Below are 20,451 nucleotides of genomic sequence, written 5' to 3'. Positions count from 1 at the left end.
AGAATTGAACCCGGGTCGCTGGAGCTGTGAGGCTGCGGTGCTAACCACTGTGCCACTTGTATTTACGTCGTGCCTTTGAGATAGTAAAATGTTCCAAGGCACTTCACAGGACTGTTCTCAGACAAAATGAAACACCAAGCCACAAATGGAGATATTAAGACTGGTAATCAAAAGTTTGGTCAAAGAGGTTTAGGAAGGGAATTCTAGAGCTTAGGGCCTAGGTGGTGAAGACACGGCCACCAATGGAGAGGTGAGGACAATTGGGGATGCACAAGGACAGAATTGGAGGAGTGGAGAAATTTCTGAGATTTGTTGGGCAGGAGGTGATCTGATCATTAGTCCCACTCCCCAGCTTTTCCCCCATAGCCCTGTGAATATTTCCTTTTCAGAGTTTCTATCGATAGAATATTACAGACCATAGCTTAAAACCCACCGTTCCCCCTTCCTCCTGGGAGGGTACAGGGAAGGGAATATGAGTTTTCTTACTCTCAGGTTGGACACTTAACACCTTAGGTGCTGAACCATTTTGCAACTTATTAGAAAGAACTATTTTTATTAAATGATATCAGCAAAGGTAATTGCCCATGTGGGTGAATGGATTAATCTGACAGAGATTGGAGTTGGACCCTGGAGGGGTCTGCACTGCGTTTACCAGGTTTCAACCAGAGTGCCAGTGGCACTCTGCCAGTATTCAACCCCAATGTTGAATAGCCTGCCAAAGCGTTCTACCCTGGCTCACAGATGAAGGTTGGTTACCTGCGCAAGTTACGAGTGGATACCTGGAAATCTGCACAGGCAAAAATCAAATGGTGCACAAGGAGCATTGAGCTGATAGCGTGTGGTGCAGCAGGCCTTCTTTTCCTAAAGGCAGTCTGTCCCTCGTAAAGGGAGGCTGGTCTGAATCCTTTGTGCTTGATATTTAATAATTGTCTGGGCAGAGCAGAGAAGAGAATAGGGCAGCCTGCATCCAGAGATTGCAGACTTCCCTCCTGATCTCTGCCTGTCCTGAGATACAAAATATAGGAAAAGGGTGGCAAAAGTCCAACAGGTCCATCAAACCTGCTCCATTCTCATGATGACTGGAGCATCATGACGATTCACTTCCTCCCCTCCTGCAGCCATGGAATCTCCTGGGAGAGACAGAAAAGCTAGAGGAGAAACTGAGGAACCTCTGGGGATTATTCAATGGCTAAGAGGAGAAGAGTCTTCAGAGAGGAGAAACATTTTGGAACAAAATACAGCATAAAATTGGCAAGTCCAATCTCTTGCCTTCTGTCATCCAGACAACCCTCCACACTGGCTCCATAATCCCAGGCGATTTTCTGAAAGAAAATGTCAATGTGTCAAAGAGCAGCGGGGAGAAGAAATACTCGCCTGATGTACATTATAAATACAGCAAATAACAAGAAGTGTTTGCGTACATGCTGTCTGAATGAGATGAAATTCACTGTCTCCTATGTTGCGTCGGTATCCTTATTATCAGCTGACATGTAGCACAACACCATCTGGTGCACAGACTGGGGGTGGGCAGGCGTGATTAGAAGTTAGCCATTTGAATTAATTTGTGACAGTCTAGTTTTTGGTTCTGGCTGCAAAAATAAATCCAAAGGCATCAGTGACTCCACGTGAGTCTGTTTTCAATACTGAGCACTCCCAAATAGACCAGCCAGAAGCTGCCAGTTCCTATGGTGAAGCAATAGAGGGGCTGAATGCGTCAAGTCTCCCTAGTTTTTACTGGAGCTTGTGTGGGTTTTGGGGATGCTAAGTTAGAAGATGTAGTCCTGTCAGTTGGCAGAGTTCCAAAGAGCATGAATAGACTCTCTGTCCTTTCCCCTGAGATCTGGGCAGCACAGTGGCGCAGTGGTTAGTGTAAGTAGGTGGTAGGGGAATTGTGGGGATCTGGTAGGGAATATGGGGTTAATGTAGGATTAGTATAAATGGGTGGTTGATGGTCGGCACAGACTTGGTGGGCTGTATCTCTCTATGACTCCAGCCTGGGTAGACACCCTCTCCTCTCCCCTGAGATCCCCAGTGTGGATAGACTCTCTCTCTCCTCCCCTGAGAACCCCAGCATGGATAGACTCTCTCTCTCCTCCCCTGAGAACCCCAGTATGGATAGACTCTCTCTCCCCTCCCTGAGAACCCCAGTATGGATAGACTCTCTCTCTCCTCCCCTGAGAACCCCAGTATGGATCGACTCTCTCTCCCCTCCCTGAGAACCCCAGTATGGATAGACTCTCTCTCCCCTCCCTGAGAACCCCAGTATGGATAGACTCTCTCTCCCCTCCCTGAGAACCCCAGTATGGATAGACTCTCTCTCTCCTCCCCTGAGAACCCCTGTATGGATAGACTCTCTCTCCTCTCCCCTGAGATCCCCAGCATAGACAGACTCTCCCCTCCCCTGAGATCCCCAGCATGGATAGACTCTCTCTCCCCTCCCCTGAGAACCCCAGTATGGATCGACTCTCTCTCCCCTCCCCTGAGAACTCCAGTATGGATAGACTCTCTCTCCCCTCCCTGAGAACTCCAGTATGGATAGTCTCTCTCTGCTCTGCCCTGAGAACCCCAGTATGGATAGACTCTCTCTCTCCTCCCCTGAGAACCCCAGTATGGATAGACTCTCTCTCCCCTCCCTGAGAACCCCAGTATGGATAGACTCTCTCTCTCCTCCCCTGAGAACCCCTGTATGGATAGACTCTCTCTCCTCTCCCCTGAGATCCCCAGCATAGACAGACTCTCCCCTCCCCTGAGATCCCCAGCATGGATAGACTCTCTCTCCCCTCCCCTGAGAACCCCAGTATGGATCGACTCTCTCTGCTCTGCCCTGAGAACCCCAGTATGGATAGACTCTCTCTCCCCTCCCCTGAGAACCCCAATATGGATAGACTCTCTCTGCTCTGCCCTGAGATCCCCAGCATGGGTAGACTCTCTTTCCTGTCCCCTGAGATCCCCATTATGGATAGACTCTCCCTGCTCTCCCCTGAGATCCTCAGCCTGGGTAGACACCCTTTCCCCTGAGATCCCCAACATGGGTAGACTCTCTCTGCTCTGCCCTGAGATCTCCAGCATGGGTAGACTCTGTCCTGTCCCCTTAGATCCCCAACATGGGTAGACTCCCTCTCCTCTCCCCTTAGATCTCCAGTATGGGTAGACTCTCTCTCCTCGCCCCTTAGATCCCCAGCATGGATAGACTCTCTTTCCTCTCCCCTGCGATCACCAACTGAGTAATTTCCTTGAACCCATGAATATTTAGCAAGAATATTTAGCAGTAGGAACTCAACATTCCTGTCACACTGTAATAACAATTTTTCCCATGTTATATTGTAATATTATAAAATTACTAGTGAATGGTTTCAATATGGGCCACACAGCTTAAACACTAGGGAGGCTGTGGATGCTGGGACCAATGGAGCTTTTAAGACTGAGATTGATAGGCTTTTGTTTGGTAAGGGTATTAAGAGATATGGAGCTAAGATGGTTAAATGGAATTGAAGTGCAGATCAGCCATGATGCAAGCTCGAGGGCTGAATGACCTCCTCCTGTTCCTATGGAAGTTAAAATAAGAGAGATCAGGCAGAATAAGTTACCAGTAAGTAAATCTTTACCCAGGGAGTGGTGAGAATGTAACACTCACCAGCACATGGAAGTCGAGGCAATTAGCATCGAGGTATTTAAGGGGAAGCTGGATAATACATGAAAGAGAAAGAAATAGAAGGGTATGTTGATAAGATGAGAAGAGGGGAGGAGGTTCGTGTAGAGCATAAACAACGTCATAGACTAGTTGGATGAATGACCTGTTATGGTGCTGTAAAATTCGAGGTGATTCTATGCAATAATGACACGTTTCTTTTGCTTTGCACGCATTGTGTTTCAGGTTGAATATCCTGTTGGGTGGCATGACTCCGTTGTACTTCCATGTGGTCAATGTGGGCCTTCACTGCGCTGTGACGTCACTGTTGCTTTACACGTGTGACAAGGCTGTGTTCCGGGACAGGCGCCTGGCGTTCTTAGCTGCTGTTCTCTTTGCTGTCCACCCTGTTCACACCGAAGCTGTAAGTAACTGTCTAAATCTTTGGGAGCAGCATTCTAAAGTGCATTTACTGCAAACAGTCTGCTTATTCCTTCTAAATAGGCCCATAAAAGTTTACAGCACAGAAGGGGTTATGCTTGTGCCAGTTCTTTGCAGAGAAATCTAAAGCTTAATCCCAGTGCCCTGCTCTCTGTCCCCATAGCTCTGTATCTTCCTCTGCTTCAAGCATTTATCCAATAGTTAGCAACAAATCCAGGAAGGAGTTCAGGAGAAATAAGAATGTAGCACTCACTGCCACATGGTGCAGATACGATGGGCTGAATGGCCTCCTTCTGTGCTGTAATTTTTCTATGGTTCTATGGAGTAGATGAGGCAAATAGCATAGATACATTTAGGGGGAAATCTAGATAAGCATATGAGTGAGAAAGAAATGGAAGGATATGGTGATAGTGTGCGATAAAGTAATGTGGGAGGAGGCTTGTGTGGAGCATAAACGCTGCCTCTTTCTGTGTGGTTAATTTGCAGTCACTGCAGGTACTTGTTCCAGATTAGGCGTGATTTCTCCCTAACCTCATCCCACCAGTATGTTGCTCAACTTCTCAATCTAGAAGATGGGAGTGCTCATTAAGGTATGCAAAATGTTAAAGTGGTATGGGGTTTTACTGCAAATTAAATCAAGAAAGTAAAGCCAGGGGACATGAGTTTTAATCAATAAAAAGTAATGTTGAATTATTCTGCTGGATATGTGGACTGAGAGTGATAAATGTTTGGAATACTCTGTGAGACAAGACGATGAGGGGCATTCCATAATGGGAGGAGTAGGATGGGAGAGGGCAATTGAATGGTTAGAAATTGCCTTTTCTCTTCCTTAGGCTTGCTTGTCTTCATGATTGCTGTGGGGGCAGGATGGGAGAGGACAGCATAAAAAAAAAGGCCATGTTCTCCATGATGGCCCTTTGGAGGTTGAAAATTCAGTCCACAATGAGTTGTCGCTGTGGAACAATGCAAGAAATAAAGAGTGTGCATTTCTGTAGCACCTTTCATGTTCTCAGGGTGACCCAAAGCAAAATATAGCCAATGAGGTACTTTGGAAATGTAATCACTGTTATAATGTTGGGAAATGTGGCAGGCGGAGGTAATCTGTTTTGGAGTGTTGGTTGATTGAGGAATAAATAATGTCCCAGGACACCGGCGGAGGATCGGGGGTGGGTGGGGGTGCAAACTTCACTCCTGCTCTTACAAGTAGAGCAGTGGAATCTTTATGACCATCTGAGGGAGCAGACGGGGCCTCAGTTTAATTCCTCATCTGAAAGATGGCACCTCTGACAGCACGGCACTCCCTCAGTGCTACTGTGGAGTGTCAGCCTAGATTTATACTCAAATTGTCTGGAGTGAGGTCCTAAACCCTTGACTGTCTTGAATCAAGCGAGTCTGCCACCCCTGAGCTAGGGCTGACATGTCATTCCACTGCATGAGCTGCCTTGCTATATATCTTACAATTTATCTTGAATTTTTCCCTAAAAATTACAAATAACTAATTTGTCATATTAAGAAGAAACATGCCCTTGCTTATTTCTAATTTTTCAATCCTAGTATAAATCTTGTGACAAAAAGATCTCCAGACCTTCTCCTTGTTTCTCCCCCTTTGTTGTTTTGGATGAAATCAGAGCTGATTGGTTGGAATGAGTTTCAAAACCTGCAGGGAATCAGGTGTTGAATTAAACATTAGTTGTTTTGCCAGAAATACTGCCACTCTCTCAGAAGGCAGAGATTTAAAATGTATTACGATGAGCTTTGAAGATTTGGGCAATCCCAGATTGGACCCTCAAACAGTACAGATTGAGCTCTATGAAACAGCTGAACAAGCAAGGAGTTAAATTCTGCAACTTCAAATTGCTTGCTGAGTGCATCGTAGTGTGAAGTTTGTGCGTAGAAAGCATTCACCTCAAGCTTGGCAATATATAAAAATAAGCCCCTGTACAAGGTGACCCTGAGGAGGTGTGACTAGCAGGAGCAAATAGGAAGAGAGGAACTGTGGTAGAGACTTAGACAATAGGCAGGGATATTTTTCACCAATGCATTTTCGGCCTTATAAAAATTGAGGACAGTGCTGGTTCTGAAATAAACTGCTGCAAGCAGACACTACCCCAGGGAGGTTATGTTCCAGCTCAGATGAGGAACAACGTGTTCCAGGCAGGATTTCGCAATAGATTTTGTTAAAATCCCCATTCAATTTCTTTCACATGAAACCCTGAAGTCCTGCCATCAGCTCTTCCATGCCACCCCACAAACTATCATTTTCATTCACCCCCCCCTCCCTCCCTCCCCCTATATATCTGTTTCTATATTATGCTGTGGACGCCCACGTTTTTGTGTTTCTATTACAAAGGTATTGAAACTGCCTGACAGACTACACCCAAACATTCCATCCCACCTCGGGTACATGGTCAAATTGAGAGCCTTGATTGTCGGACCCTGATATGAGCCAACCACAAAGGACATGGACAAACATATAAATGGTTGCTGGCCCAGTGATCAATTATTCCTTGTACCCGGGTATACTTGGTACCTGTGTAAACATGTGTTATCAGTTGTCTGGTCCTGATGGGTTTTGTTGTGTAAACTCACCATCGCCAAGTAGCCACTTGTTCTGTGTCAGTCTGGAAGGAGTGTTAGCAATCTATGGAATCAAGGAGACTATTGCAGTTGATCCATTCCTCATCCAACGTCTTTACCCATGCACTTTTCAGGAAGAGTCACTGAGAACACCTGATTTTCCCGTCAATACTGTGCCCAGTTTTAGTGCCCCAAAAGCTGTCCCAGCTTAAATGAATGAACTCTTTATAGAGTGAAGATGGAGATGGTGACTTCTGATCTATATTGTCTTCAAATGATGCCACTGGCCGATGTGATAAGCTAAACACCGTCAGGAACATGGTGGCAACTATTTTCAAAATGGATGGCATAAAAGCACCAACAATAAGTTTGCTGATGACACAAAACTAGGTGGGAATATGAGTTGTGAGGAGGATGCAAAGAGACTTCAAGAGGATTTAGACAGGCTAAGTCAGTGGGCAAGAACATGGCAGAAGGAATATCGTGGAAAAATGTGAGGTTATCCACCTTGTTAGGAAAAACAGAAATGCAGAGTATTTCTTAAATGATGAGAGATTGGGAAGTGTTGATGTCCAAAGGGACCAGTGTGTCCTGGTTCATAAGTCACTGAAAGCTAACATGCAGGTGCAGCAAGGAATTAGGAAGACAAATGGTATGTTGGCCTTAATTGCAAGAGGATTTGAGTACAGGAGTAAAGAAGTTTTGCTGCAGTTGTATAGAGCCTTGGTGAGACTACACCTGGAGTATTGTGTACAGTTTTGGTCTCCTTACCTAAGGAAGGATATACTTGCCATAGAGGGAGTACAACAGAAGTTCACAAGACTGATCCCTAGGATGGTGGGATTGTCCTATGAGGAAGATGTGAGGAGATGGGGCCTGTATTATCTAGAAGAATGAGAGGTGATCTCGTTGAAGCATACAAAATTCTTACAAGGCTCGACAGGGTAGATGCAGGAAGGATGTTTCACAGTCTCAGAATAAGGTGTAGGCCATTTAGGACCGAGATGAGGAGGGATTTCTTCACTCAGGGGGTGGTGAATCTTTGGAATTCTCCACCTCAGAGGGCAGTGAAGGCTCAGTCATTCAGTATATTCAAGACAGAGAGCGATAGATTTCTAGGTATTAAACATATCAAGGGATATGGGGATAATGTGGGAAAATGATGTTGAGGTAGAAGGTCAGCCATGATCCAGTTGAATGGCAGAGCAGGCTCAAGGGCTGAATGGCCTACGGCTCCTATTTCCTATATTCCTATGAACCCAGCTGGTTGAAGGTTTAATATGCCACTGGGCAACACACACCTCACTTGGTTGGAGCAAAATTTGGAAGACATGGTGGAAAATTATATTCCTTTTTACGTTTTGCACTTTCTAAGGTGAACAATGGTGGTGCTGGTGAATGAGACTCTTCCAATTTCAGTCTTCAAGTGGCACAGTGGCTGGGCGGCACAGTGGCTGGGCGGCACAGTGGTTAGCGCAGCAGCCTCACAGCCCCAGCGACCCGGGTTCGATTCTGGGTACTGCCTGTGCGGAGTTTGCAAGTTCTCCCTGTGACCGCGTGGGTTTTCGCCGGGTGCTCTGGTTTCCTCCCACAGCCAAAGACTTGCAAGTTGATAGGCAAATTGACCATTATAAATTGCCCCTACAATGGGAAGGTGGGGATGTGAGAGGGTAATGGGATTAATGTAGGATTAGTATAAATGGGTGGTTTATGGTCGGCATAGACTCGGTGGGCCGAAGGGCCTGTTTCAGTGCTTTATCTCAAAATAAATAAATAAAAGTATACCCAGGTCGGGTATAAGCAAAGGCATCTGCAGAATAAAGTTCCTTGTCGTTTGGCCCAACAACTAACCTCAGTAAAGCACCCACTACCAGTAGTTTTCCATTTCCCACACCAGCCTTCTCTGAATGACACTGCTAATTAAGGACACGTCCACCCGCAACTGGATTGAGGCCACACTAAGTTACTTCACATAGGGCCATTGTAGCCAACAGCGAGGAAACTTTCACTGTGGGCTGGCTTCAATCTCGGGTGCCAAAAATGAAAGGCCAGTGTTTAACCTGCCTAATACCCAATATTGTCATTGCAGCATGCTCTGTCACACACAGGGGCATGTCTGCACATGAACATAATTAGATCAGCAAGCTTTTGATACTGAATATAATTTTAATCCCCACTCCCCACCCCCAGTAAAATAACATGCTTAGTAGGTTCAGAGTAAAGATAAGTTAATAACAAATTGTGTTACTGGAAGTTGAATTGACTTGCTTCTCTTACGCTATGTCTGGTAGTGCATTGCTTTCAATGCTAAACTTAAGGAATTTAAATTTAATTTGCTGTAAAACCTGATCAGTTGTTTCCTAACTTCCATCTTGTGCCTCATAATTTGGTCATTTTTATTCAGATGCCGGTCTAGGCACTCTCATCTTTCCCATAGTTTAGCAATATCCAAGCAGTTTCAGAGATCTTCACCCAGGAAAGAACATTTTTGTTCTTGACAAATGCTGAAATTGTAGTTCATATATTAGTTCATTGAATAGCGTGGGCCAATCAGGTTTTTACCGTAGCACTTCATGTGACCATGCATGAACGGAGTTGAATTGGATGAATGGGCCATGCTGAAACAGCTTAGCTACTGCAAATGATTCCCAATGCATTTCAGCATCTACTTATGTAACTTATTCCCTATGTAACAGCCATTTATAAAAATTATTTCCCATGCATTTTAGCATCTGTTGTATGAAATTTTGTGCATTTTCTTTGACCAGGAAGGGTGTGTGAGACGAGGATGTGAGATGATGTGGTGAGGCAAAAAAAAAATGAAGTAAGATTTTTTGAAAAGTAGGAAAGTTGTCTTGAGTTTGAGTTCTTTAAATGATTCTCCCTCTCCAGATATGCCTCACTGTCTTAGTAAGAAAATGCCCAGCAAGGTGTGACATTGAGTCTTATCTCATCACTAGGTGCTTGCCCTTGATCCCTAAATCTGTTCTCATTTAACCAGTCCTGGGTATGGGCCTTTAGGGCACTACCACTAAAAAGAAAAAACAAAGACTTGCATTTCTATAGTGCCTTTCACAATCTCAGGAAGTTCCAAAGCGCTTTGCAGCCAATTAAGTATTTTTTGAAATGTAATCACTGTTGTAATGTAGGAAACGCAGCAAACAATTTGTCACAAGCAGCAATGAGATAAATGACCAGATACTATATTTTATTGATATTGGTTAAGGGTTAAATATTGGCCAGGACACTGGGGAGAACAGCCCTGTTCTTCGAAGTAGTGCCACTTAAGGGGGCAGACAGAGCCTCAGTTTAATGTCTGATCTGGGAGATGGCATCTTTGACAGTGCAGTACTCCCTCAGTACTAGACTGGATTGTCAGCCCGGATTTTGCGCCTAAATCTCTGGGGTGGAACTTGAACCTGCCAGCTTTGTTCTGACTCAGGCAAGAGTGTTAGCACTGAGCCATGGTTAACACCGAAATTCATAGGCTATGGGGAGTAGAGCGGGTAGGTGGGAATGAATCAACCAAGGATTCCTATTCTATCCTAGTCACTTTTTGTGGACAAAAGAACAGAATGGGGCTTTGTGTGTGATGGGGCTTGCACTCAGGAGCCTTGTTAATACTTGTAGGTGATGAGATTCTGGAAGCCTGCAGCTGGTTGTGGAACTGTTCCCAGGTGGCAGGGGAAATATGGGAGGGGAGGGGAGTCCTTTTCTTCTGGCAGTATTTTGACTTTGTGGATGCACTCTCATGTCTGGGATTCTTGTTTTCCAGGTGACGGGGATTGTAGGGCGAGCAGACTTGTTAGCTTGTGTCCTCTTCCTATTGGCTTTTCTCTCCTATCTGAGGTGCGTACAACTGTGTCATTTCTCCGTTAGACTAATGAGCCACTTGCAGAACTGTAGGGTTATAATATAAAAATATCAAGTAATCTTTTTGCTTGTTTCTGTACATTGTGTTTTATGCTTTGTGTTTTTACTATTTATCTGGAAGTGATTGGTGGTTTTAAATTATATCTTATTTTTGATATGAAATCAAATTCAGTATTCACAAGATTAATTCTTAAAGTCCATCTGGAGTCACTGGAACACCACTGGCCCCAAACAGGAGATGGGTGAGCCACTAAAACTGCTACTCATTTCAGTTTGCAAAATGGAGTTCGTGAACACATTTGAAAATATCCTAGTAATACTCACCCATGTTAGAGCATCATTTATTGGAGCTCAGTTGGGGTCAGTTGTCAGGGAAGTAGAAACTTAGGAGACAGCAGTCGGCTTTGAATGGCAACTCAACTGGCAAATCTCTGGAAAGCTGGGAATTGTGGGTGGGCCAGAGGTCAAGCTTTTGACACCCAACCAGCTAAGGAAGTAGTGCACAGTCTGCAAGAGTTGGTAAAGGCTTCACACCCAGACAGTGAAGCTCTTATGCGTACTGCTGACTTGATTGAGGGAGGATGCTGGTCTGGAGTTAGGCTGCTGATCGGTCGTGTGGCATTCATAGTTATTTTTCTATGTTACGAGGAGCTGTCTGAAATAAGTTGATTTATGCAGTAATCATTAATCTGTTCATTCACATATTACCTGAAAAGTGAATTGACTTCTTGTTGTGGAATAGGCCTGATCTTATTGGAGCGTGCATCAGTTTATCCTGCTGAGTGGGGAGAAATCCTGCCAGTTTGAGACTTGCTACTCGAGTATTGCACATTGTGTGTGCAGCCCTTCAGGAAGTGAAAGTGTTTCTGAGCTGGGTCAGATCACCTGACTTTAAAAAAAAATCATTAACCAAATATTAAAGCAATTAGAAAAAAACTTGTAATTGGGACAAAATGATGAAATAGAACCAAATGTGTTGGAAGTCGACCTATTTGTTAAGCGGAGAGTCGGGTTCATAATTTTGGTTGTGGACCTTTCATCAGAACTGATGGCTGAAAGATAACCAAGGGCTTGCTGGTCGAATCGTTCTATTGTGCGTTTCCATCCTTTTCCAGCATCTGTAGGCTATTTTTTTGCTTTTTGCTTTATTACAGTACTGTATAAGGTAAAGTGGCTGTGAATAAATTGAACTGTTGCACTGGGTATTTGAAAATCTTTCTCTTCTTTGCAGGAGTGTGAACTGTAGCTATATTGGGGAATATTTTCCTCCCACCAGCTCTCCACTCTTCCTGTTGCTAAGCCTGTTCCTGGGTACCTGTGCGATGCTGGTGAAGGAGACAGGAATCACTGTTTTTGGAGTGTGTCTTATCTACGACCTTCTGGTTTTGTGCTCTAACAGACTTCTGATGTAAGTTCTAATGAGTTTCTTATTCCACATGTAGCGGATACTTTGCTTTTTTAAAAAAAAAGATATTTATCCGCAAAACTGAAATTAAATTAGCTACTGCACTAAAGTTTGCCAATTTTTGCCAAGTCCGAGATCAAACTGGGGTTGGGATAGGAATGGTCTTTAATTTTTTTTTGATGACAATGAAAATTCATTGTAACTTGTAATAACTTTGTATCATTTGCTGAAACGTGTCAGGATCCAAACTATTACTTTATGGCTCCAATATCAAGTAAGAGCACAGGAATTGCTAGTCGGAAAAAAAACCACGGTCCATCTAGTTCACCTTCTGCCATCCTGGTAGTCATGTGATAGAACAATAATGGAGTCCATTGCAATCAATTTCTATTGATTAGTCTATAAAAAACTGTTTTTAATAACTTAATCGCGGTGAATCAGAGGACAAAGCTCATCTCGGTTCCCTTGCCAGGCAACAGCCATACAACTATCGCTGTTTACAGTGTCAGTGGGCAGGAACTGAGGATGAAGCTTATGGTCCGAGATGTGAGTGTGTTGTCAGCATTTACCTGTTGTGCTGTAGATGGAGCAAATGCTTATGCTACAATTCCAGAATTTCTTTCCTTCCAATGTCCATAAGTGCGACACTATGGAAAATGTCAATTCAAGGCAGGTGGCGAACTGAAAGAGATCTTGCTGCTTTTGAGTAATTTTGTCTTCAGCAGAATCAGTTCTGGCTTTTGATTTGTTTCTGATCAAATGCTAACCCTTTTATGGTGCGATAACCAGAAGTATGTCCTCTGTTGTCGGGAAGCCCAATCATGACGTTGTTGGATCTTTGTGGCCTACACAGCTTGGATTTGGAAAAAAATCACTGGCATCTCCTTAACGGACATCTGAATATCATAACTTTTAGGAATGGGAAAAGGCACTTGGGCTAACAAGCCAGTCTCGCTTTTTCTTGGGTCATTCCCAAATTCTGATGTTCTGAACATATCTTCAAACTCTCCTCTCTCCTCGTTCTCTGGAATGCTCCATCTATTTCTACCTGACTTTGCTTCTTGCTCACACCTTTCTAACCTTTATCTCAGATTTTTTTTTTTACCACTTTTGATAATTTGCCTGAATCAGGTTTGTAAGTTCCCGTCACAATCTTGAAAGCTTTCAACCGTGACACCCCCTTTTCTAAACCAAACAATCCAGCAGCTGGAAACAGATGTGTTAAGCCAAGAGCCCGATGATTTAATTCCTTCATGTGAATTTCTGTCCTCCTGAATAAAACCCTGAACGTAGCACCCACAATTACTGCATTGGTACTGCCAGTTATTCATGTCATCATGTTGCCCTTCAGAAGCTGTTGCCAACCAAAGTCAAAAACACAGTTGTGAAACAGCTAAATGATCAGGATAACATCCCTGGTTGAAATTGTCTGTTATTACCTGCTAGGACTGAGTGCTGTATTGATTCTTAAAGTCAGTGGTTCTTTTGTGAGTGTCATACCCCAGTTATATTACAGTACTACTTCCAGTAATGGAGCTCTGTTACCTTGCTAGCACAATGCATATTGCTCATGTCTGGACTGTAGTAGACTAATTGATAGAGATTGGTTGCTGTGATTAGTCAACGATTGCATTATCATTGTATAGTGCAACTGCCAGAATGGTAGAAGCTGATCCAAATAGACCTTCGTCTTTTTTCCACCGGTCATAGCATATTATCAAAGCTTTCCCATCTACTGGAAATTAGCTAAATTAAACACTTTATTAACCCCCAGAATAAAACAGACCAAACCAGGTATTTTTAACCAACAAATTAACTATTTATTAATAAACTAAATCTTAAACAATACTGAGATAAATCTATTTCTAAAGACCTTATAACTTCTTATTTCCTAACCTTCATGCACTCACACATATATTTAAAAACCAACGTTTAACTGGTTTCAATAAAATTAGAGCTACTTCTTAGGAATAAATAAATAACTGGGTTATAAGCCTTTGTTGGTTATGTTCTCTGTTCGGGTCGGTGTCCCAGAGGCGATCAGTCAGATGCCAGTCGAAGTCTCCAGGCGAATTCAACGAACAGTCTTTAAATGGATCAGCGTTCAAAGCACTTTGGTTGCAGCAGGCGTCACACAGTTCTTTCAACTTCTTTCAAGGAGTATAGCAACAGGTCTATTTGGATTTTAAAACTGGCAGTTTATCAGTAGAAACTTTACTGAGAATTCCAGAACTCCCAGAAACACCAAAAGGCAACAGAAAGTCAGTCCTGAGGCAAAGACTTCTTAGAGGTTGGAAGTAAAAAGGAATTTACAACTCCAACAATACAAAGATTTCCTTTCCGGGGTTTTTTCCCTCCTTAGGTAATACATAGCTGGTAGATCAATTTTTCTTAAGAGAGATAGATCCTTCCTTCAGTGAGCATGCTTCGCTGGTCTCCAGATCAAACTGGTTCTAGCCTGTCTTTACACAGTTAACTAATACAATACAGCAGGTGGCCCCCTCTCTCTCCTGTTGTTACCTCGAAAACAGGCTTGCTGCTGGGACACTGTGCCCAGAGCGAGAGAACAACTGTCAGTCTTAAAGGTGCACTGCCCCCCTTAGTTTTTAAACAGAGGAGAAAAAAAACTACACTTCCATGCCAGTCAGTGGAATGTTGAAGGTGCTGTCTTTTAGCTGAGGTGTTAAACCAGGGCTTCATCTACCCTCTCAGGTGGATGTAAAAGATCTCATAGCATGATTTCAAAGAAGAGCAGGGGAGTTACCCCAGTGTCCTGGTAAATATTTATCCCTCAATTAAAATCACAAAAACAGATTATCTGGTCGTTATTTCATTGCTGTTATGTGACATTGCTGTGTGCAAAATTGGCTGCTACGTTTCCTACATTGTCTGTAAAGCACTTTGAGACATCCAGTGGTCGTGAAAGGCAATATATAAATTCAAGGCTTTCCTTTTCATCGTTTTATCCCTTGATACTCTTCGCTATCGAAAAGCTATGAATCTCAGTTTTCAAATTTTCAATTGGGCTAGCACCCACAGCTTTTTGGGGAATGAGAATAAATAGCTTAGCTCTTATTTCAAGATTATGCCCCCTTGTTCTGGGCTTTGAGAGAGGGTAGAACCTGTGTTCCTTTATTGAGGATCCAAGTACTTTGTGATCAGGTTGTAAACCTGGTTCTTGTGCATGGGGCCTGTGAATGTTTGGAGCTGTGCATTTTATGCTGCCTAGAGCTGCTGTTAATAGCAGATGGCAATTGCTCTGTGCATTCTTGCAGTAGGCAATATTTACTGCATGTTGTTTGCATGTGAATGAGCTGTAAGACGCTGCCTTCCTCATGCAGCTCCGACCTCACCTTGGAGGCCACCGAACTGGAGATTTAGCAGACATTCTGCAGCCTGTATCTCAGACTAAGACAGCTCTGAATGCAGAGTTGTCGATTGATCTGAATTAAAGAAAGATGTGGTTCTACAGTGTTTTTCAGGACCTCAGGACATTCCAAAGCCAATGAAGTACATTTGAATGGCAGTCACCGTTTTGATGTAGGAAATGCAGCAGCCAACTTGCACACAGCTGGATTTGCAAACAGCAATGAGATGAATGACGAATGACCAGAGCATCTATTTTTAGTGGTGCTGGTTGAGGGATAAATATTGGCCAGGACACTGAGGGAACTCCCCTGCTGTTCTCCAATTGTGCCTTGGGATTGTACTGTTCACCTGAGAGGGCAGATAGGGTCTCATTCGAATGATGACACCTCTGAGTGCAGCACTTCCTCAAGACTGGCACTGGAGTGTCAGTTTAGACTTTGTGCTCAAGTCTTTGTAGTGGCGCTTGAACCCACAACCTTCAGAGACAAGTGTGTTATCAACTAAGCCACAGCACTTCAGAACTATGGAGCATTGTGAGCACAGAATCACTTGAAAAGCAATGGGTCACCCCTCATGCTTGACTCCCAAATGTGAGCCCCTCACATGATGACTGATTTGCCTGGGTCATGCAGAGAGAGCAAAGCTTATTTTGATGGCTCATCTGCAAACACTTGGTATTTTCAAAGCCTGGAGAAACCACGCTGATGTAATGCATGTAATGACTTCCCTTTGCAGGTCTGGCAGCACCTGAAAGCTCTCAGACAATATGCATAACCTGAAATGGTGTTTGTGCATTTGCTGCAACTTAGGCACCAGGACTGAAGACTACATTCTCATTTCATTTTAAACTTGCAATATGTGCCTGCCAATAAAAATCAGTTGAAAGGGTTTAATGCAGAAATGTTATAATTTGATATTGTCACAGTATTTATATTCTCCTTGGATTAAAACAGTGTGCCTTTAAGACTCTGTTTGAAACAGTGTGCCTTTAAGACAGGGAGAGAAGCTTTTGGATTTCTTAGGCACAGTGTGCCAGCTACACTTGTTACTTAGGTCACAGCAGGAGAGAGAGAGGTCGCATGGTATAATGTTTCTACTTAATTGTGTAAAAACCGGTCTGAAACAGTTTTGAGAGACTGAAGAAAAGAGCTGTCTATTCTCTCAGCAGAAATTCTACAAGGAACTACAGGCCGAGTTAATTGCCTAAGGGAGAAAAAGCCTTTTTTTTTTAAAGAGACCATTTTGTATTGCTTAAGGTAGCAAAACTCCTTTTCTTTACTTCCAAGCTAGGAAGTATTTGCTTCAAGATTGAATCTCTCTTGACTGATTTTGTTTGCTGGAATTCGAAGTAAAGTTTCGACTGAGAAACTGTTGATTTTAAAATTCAAGTTGACCTATTGCTGTGCTCATTGTTGAAAGAACTGTTTGATGTCTGCTACAGCTGAAGTGTTTTGAATGCCTATCTACTGAAGGACTGGTTCATCAAATCCGCGTGGAGTAGCATTTGATTATTTTCACATTAGAGTACCTCATCCATTAGGAACATAACCCACAAAGACGTATTTATTTATTCTTAAGAAACAGCTAATTTTTAAAAACATCACTTTTAAAACTGGTTAACTGTTAGTTTTGAATGTATATGTGTATATGGGGGAGTTAGGTTAAAATAAGAAATTATAAGGTCTTTCGACATAGGTTTATCTTAATAGTGTTTAAGATTTAGTTTTTTTAATAAGTAGTTAATTTGTTGTCTAAAGATACCTGGTTTGGTCTATTTTATTCTGGGGGTTACTAGAGTGTTTAATTTGGCTGTTTTCTGGTTGGGTGGGAAAGCTTTAATAATATGCTGTAACCTGTGGAGTGATGGGACTGAATTGACAGTGCATTGCTCCCGCCTCGGTCATAACAATATGGAAAATAAACTGCTTCCATCTCACTGAGATGAGCTAACTCGATGGAGATCATATATCAGACATGACATCTTCTGGTCTGTACTTCTTAGTATGGCATCCTACCAGACCATTGTTGAGTCTAAAGTGATTTATATTAGCAGACTGCATATTTGCGTGGTTTATATTTGTATGTTGTATGGCTACAGACTATATGTTTCCAGACTGTATAATATGTATGTTCTATATTTGAAGACTAGATTTGCAGCCTCTGTACTTTCATGGAAAAATTAGGTAAGGGACAAAAATTGGAGAGTAGTGGTGAATAGTAGTTTTCCAGACTGGACAGAGGTAGACAGTAGTGTTCCTCATGGAGTGATACTCTTGGTATAAATCAATGACCTGGACTTGGGTATACAGGGCATAATTTCAAAGTTTGCAGATGTCATGAAATTTGGAAATTCAGTAAACAATGAGGAGATTAGTAACAGATCTCAGGAGAACGTAGACTGGTTAAATGGGCAGACACATGGTTGGTGGAATTTCATGCAGATAAGTGTGAAACGGCACATTTTGGTAGGAAGAATGACAGACAATCTGAACTAAATGGTACAATTTTAAAGGGGGTGCAGGAACAGAGAGACGAAGATTGGTGTATGTACACAAATCTTTAAAGGTTCCAGGACAAGATGAGAAGGCTGTTTAAAAAAAAAACCATATGGGATGCTTGGCACTGGTTGGGTCTCAGCTGGAGCACTGTGTTCACTTCAGGGCACCATGCTTTAGGAAGGATTTCAAGGTCTTAGAGAGGGTGCAAAAGAGATTTACCAGAATGGTACCATGGATGGAAACTTCAGCGATGTGGAGAAGCTGGTTGTTATTCTTATAGCAGAAAAAGTTACGAGGAGATTTCATAGGGGTGTTCAAAACCCTGAACAGTTTTGATAGAGTAAATAAAGAGAAACTGTTCCCAGTGACAGAAGCATTGGTAACCAGAGGGCACAGATTTAATATGATTGGCAAAAGAACCAGAGGCGACATGAGGAAACATTTTTTACACAGCGAGTTGTTGTGATCTGAAAAGGTAGTGGAAGCAGGTTCAATAGTAACATTCAATCAGAATTGGATAAGTACTTGAATTGCAAATATTTGGAGGGCTATGGGGAAAGAACAGGGGAACGGGACTAATTGGATAGCTCTTTCAAAAACCTAGCACAGGGACATTAGAATAATGGCCTCCTTCTGTGCTGCATTATTCTATGATTCTGTGATTTGCAGGCTGTATATTTGCATAACGACCTGTCCTCACGTCCAGTAATCCCACTGAGTGCTAAGCTTATATTAAATACCAAAGACTTGACATTTCATTATGATTTAATGATAGTTAATTGCCTTACTGAGAAGTCCTGTTGCCTTTGCCCTGCTGTGCAGAGCCATGTTGAGTAGGAATGTGAAGGAAATACCAGAGATTGTTTCCCTGCAAGGGGAAAAGAGAAAGGTCAAACATTGGAACCAGTGTTGTGTTCTGTGCTGAGTCTTGCAGTGAGGAAAGCCAGGGTTGGAAATGTGCCCAGAGTTTCTGACAGACAAGTTTGATGTTTTTGACTCCCGGCCCAGGGCCTGACTGAATCTCCTTGTGTGAAGCTACTCGAGCTTCAGTTCCTAGAATTCCATGTACAAGTGGGTCCCACAGCAGCGAAGATTAGCACGGAGTGGACCGCTGGTAGCAATTTAAATCTGTATACATGAGTGGCTTTGTCTAGCTGGGATTGTTTTTGAGCTTGTACCAACTGTTCATGTAGAAGCTTTGGACCACCATCTCCTCTTCTCCCCATATCCCCACCTCCCCTCCCCCAAGGTCCTAACCAAGTTTTCCAGGATTGCTGGTTAGCTGTTGCTGATAGTCTGTCAATTGCAATTGCATCATCTGCTGCTCATCTCTAAATTTGGAAGCTTTGCTGCTGTCTTTTTTGAAGAGGAGCAAGAACTGGCAGCATAAAACATTACATTTGATTCCTGTAGTGTTTGAGTTTCAGACAGTTTGACTCTGTTAACTGTGGTTCAGTGGTAGCACTCTCACTTCTGAGTCAGCAGGTTTGTCAGTTCAAGTCCTATTTGAGAACAGATTCGAGGCTCACACTGTACTGTGGGAGAGCTGCACTGTTGGATGTGCTGTCTTTAGGGGTGAGGTGTTAAACTGAGGCCTCATCTGCCCTCATGGATGGGATATAGAAGATCCCATTGGCCCTATTTCAAATAAGAGCAGTGGAGTTCTGCTTGGTGTTTTTGCCAATATTTATGCATCAACCAATATCTCTGAAACAGATGATGTGGTCATTATCACATTGTTGTTTGTGGGATATTGCTGTATGTAAATTAGCTGCCAGGATGATTACATTTTAAAATAATCCACTTTTGGCAATGTATATTGTTCAGTCTCCCAGTGCTGTGCACCACCATTGCCTGAGAGGGAGAGTAAATGAGCCAGGGTCTAGTTCCCTGTAATTAGCCTCTTAGTTCTCTTTTGATAATGTAGAAGCACTTCACTTGACCTTAAACATTGAGATGACCCCAGCACCAAGATTGTTAACACTTCAGTGGCTCTCATGTCACTGGGTCAGGAATTTATTAGTCATTCTCAGGATGTGGGTGTCACTGACAAGGCTGGCATTTATTACCCATTTGATACAACTGAGTCAACCATATTGGTTAGGGACTGGAGTCACAAATAGGCCAGACCAGGTGAGTTTGGCAGCTTCCCTACAGGAGCCAATTGGATTTTTATAGAGTCTTTTTAAATGAATTCAAATTGCCATGGTGGAATTTGAACTCTCATTCTCTATTAGTAAGGCCTCTAGATTACCAGTCGAGTAATGTAACCACTACACTAAGTACCCTTTAATTCATCACTTATAGAAATGAATACATAAACCAGAGTCTCATTGCTCTCCTGCCACGTATATTAAGCCCCTTTATAATTCCAACCCCTATGCTGCTGAGTTGTGGTGAGACTTAGCTTGTTAACCTGGCATCTGAGGAAGCATTACCCTGAGTTACCATTGACTTTACTGTCACTATGCTACCGTAACTTTGGCGGATGTGTGGCGTGGTTTGTGCCATACATCTGACCAAGTAATGCCGGCCTAGTGGTAAAAAGTCATGCTAAATTGCTACTACCTGCTGTGCAGTTTAATCTATGACGAAAGTGCAAAATATTCTGGCTGTAGTTTTTTTCTTCCTCCGGGCTTTTTGTGCATTTTGCTTCTTGA

General features: G+C 43.0%; 1 protein-coding gene across 4 annotated transcripts in view; it reads left to right on the top strand.

Annotated features, from left to right (window-relative positions):
• Nucleotides 1-20,451, top strand: part of tmtc1 (transmembrane O-mannosyltransferase targeting cadherins 1) — a 236,714-nt gene that overhangs the window by 14,975 nt on the left and 201,288 nt on the right. For all 4 annotated transcript variants that reach the window (XM_068051004.1, XM_068051005.1, XM_068051006.1 and 1 more), the window contains exons 2-4: nt 3,875-4,052; nt 10,422-10,495; nt 11,751-11,927. In XM_068051004.1, the coding sequence (XP_067907105.1) occupies nt 3,875-4,052; nt 10,422-10,495; nt 11,751-11,927 (429 nt within the window). The remainder of the gene's footprint in view (nt 1-3,874; nt 4,053-10,421; nt 10,496-11,750; nt 11,928-20,451) is intronic.

This window comes from Heterodontus francisci, chromosome 18 (genome assembly GCF_036365525.1).
Source record: "Heterodontus francisci isolate sHetFra1 chromosome 18, sHetFra1.hap1, whole genome shotgun sequence".
Classification (NCBI taxonomy): domain Eukaryota; kingdom Metazoa; phylum Chordata; class Chondrichthyes; order Heterodontiformes; family Heterodontidae; genus Heterodontus; species Heterodontus francisci.
The sequence above is the reverse complement of the archived record's forward strand: the minus strand, read 5'-3'. Positions and strand labels throughout refer to the sequence as shown.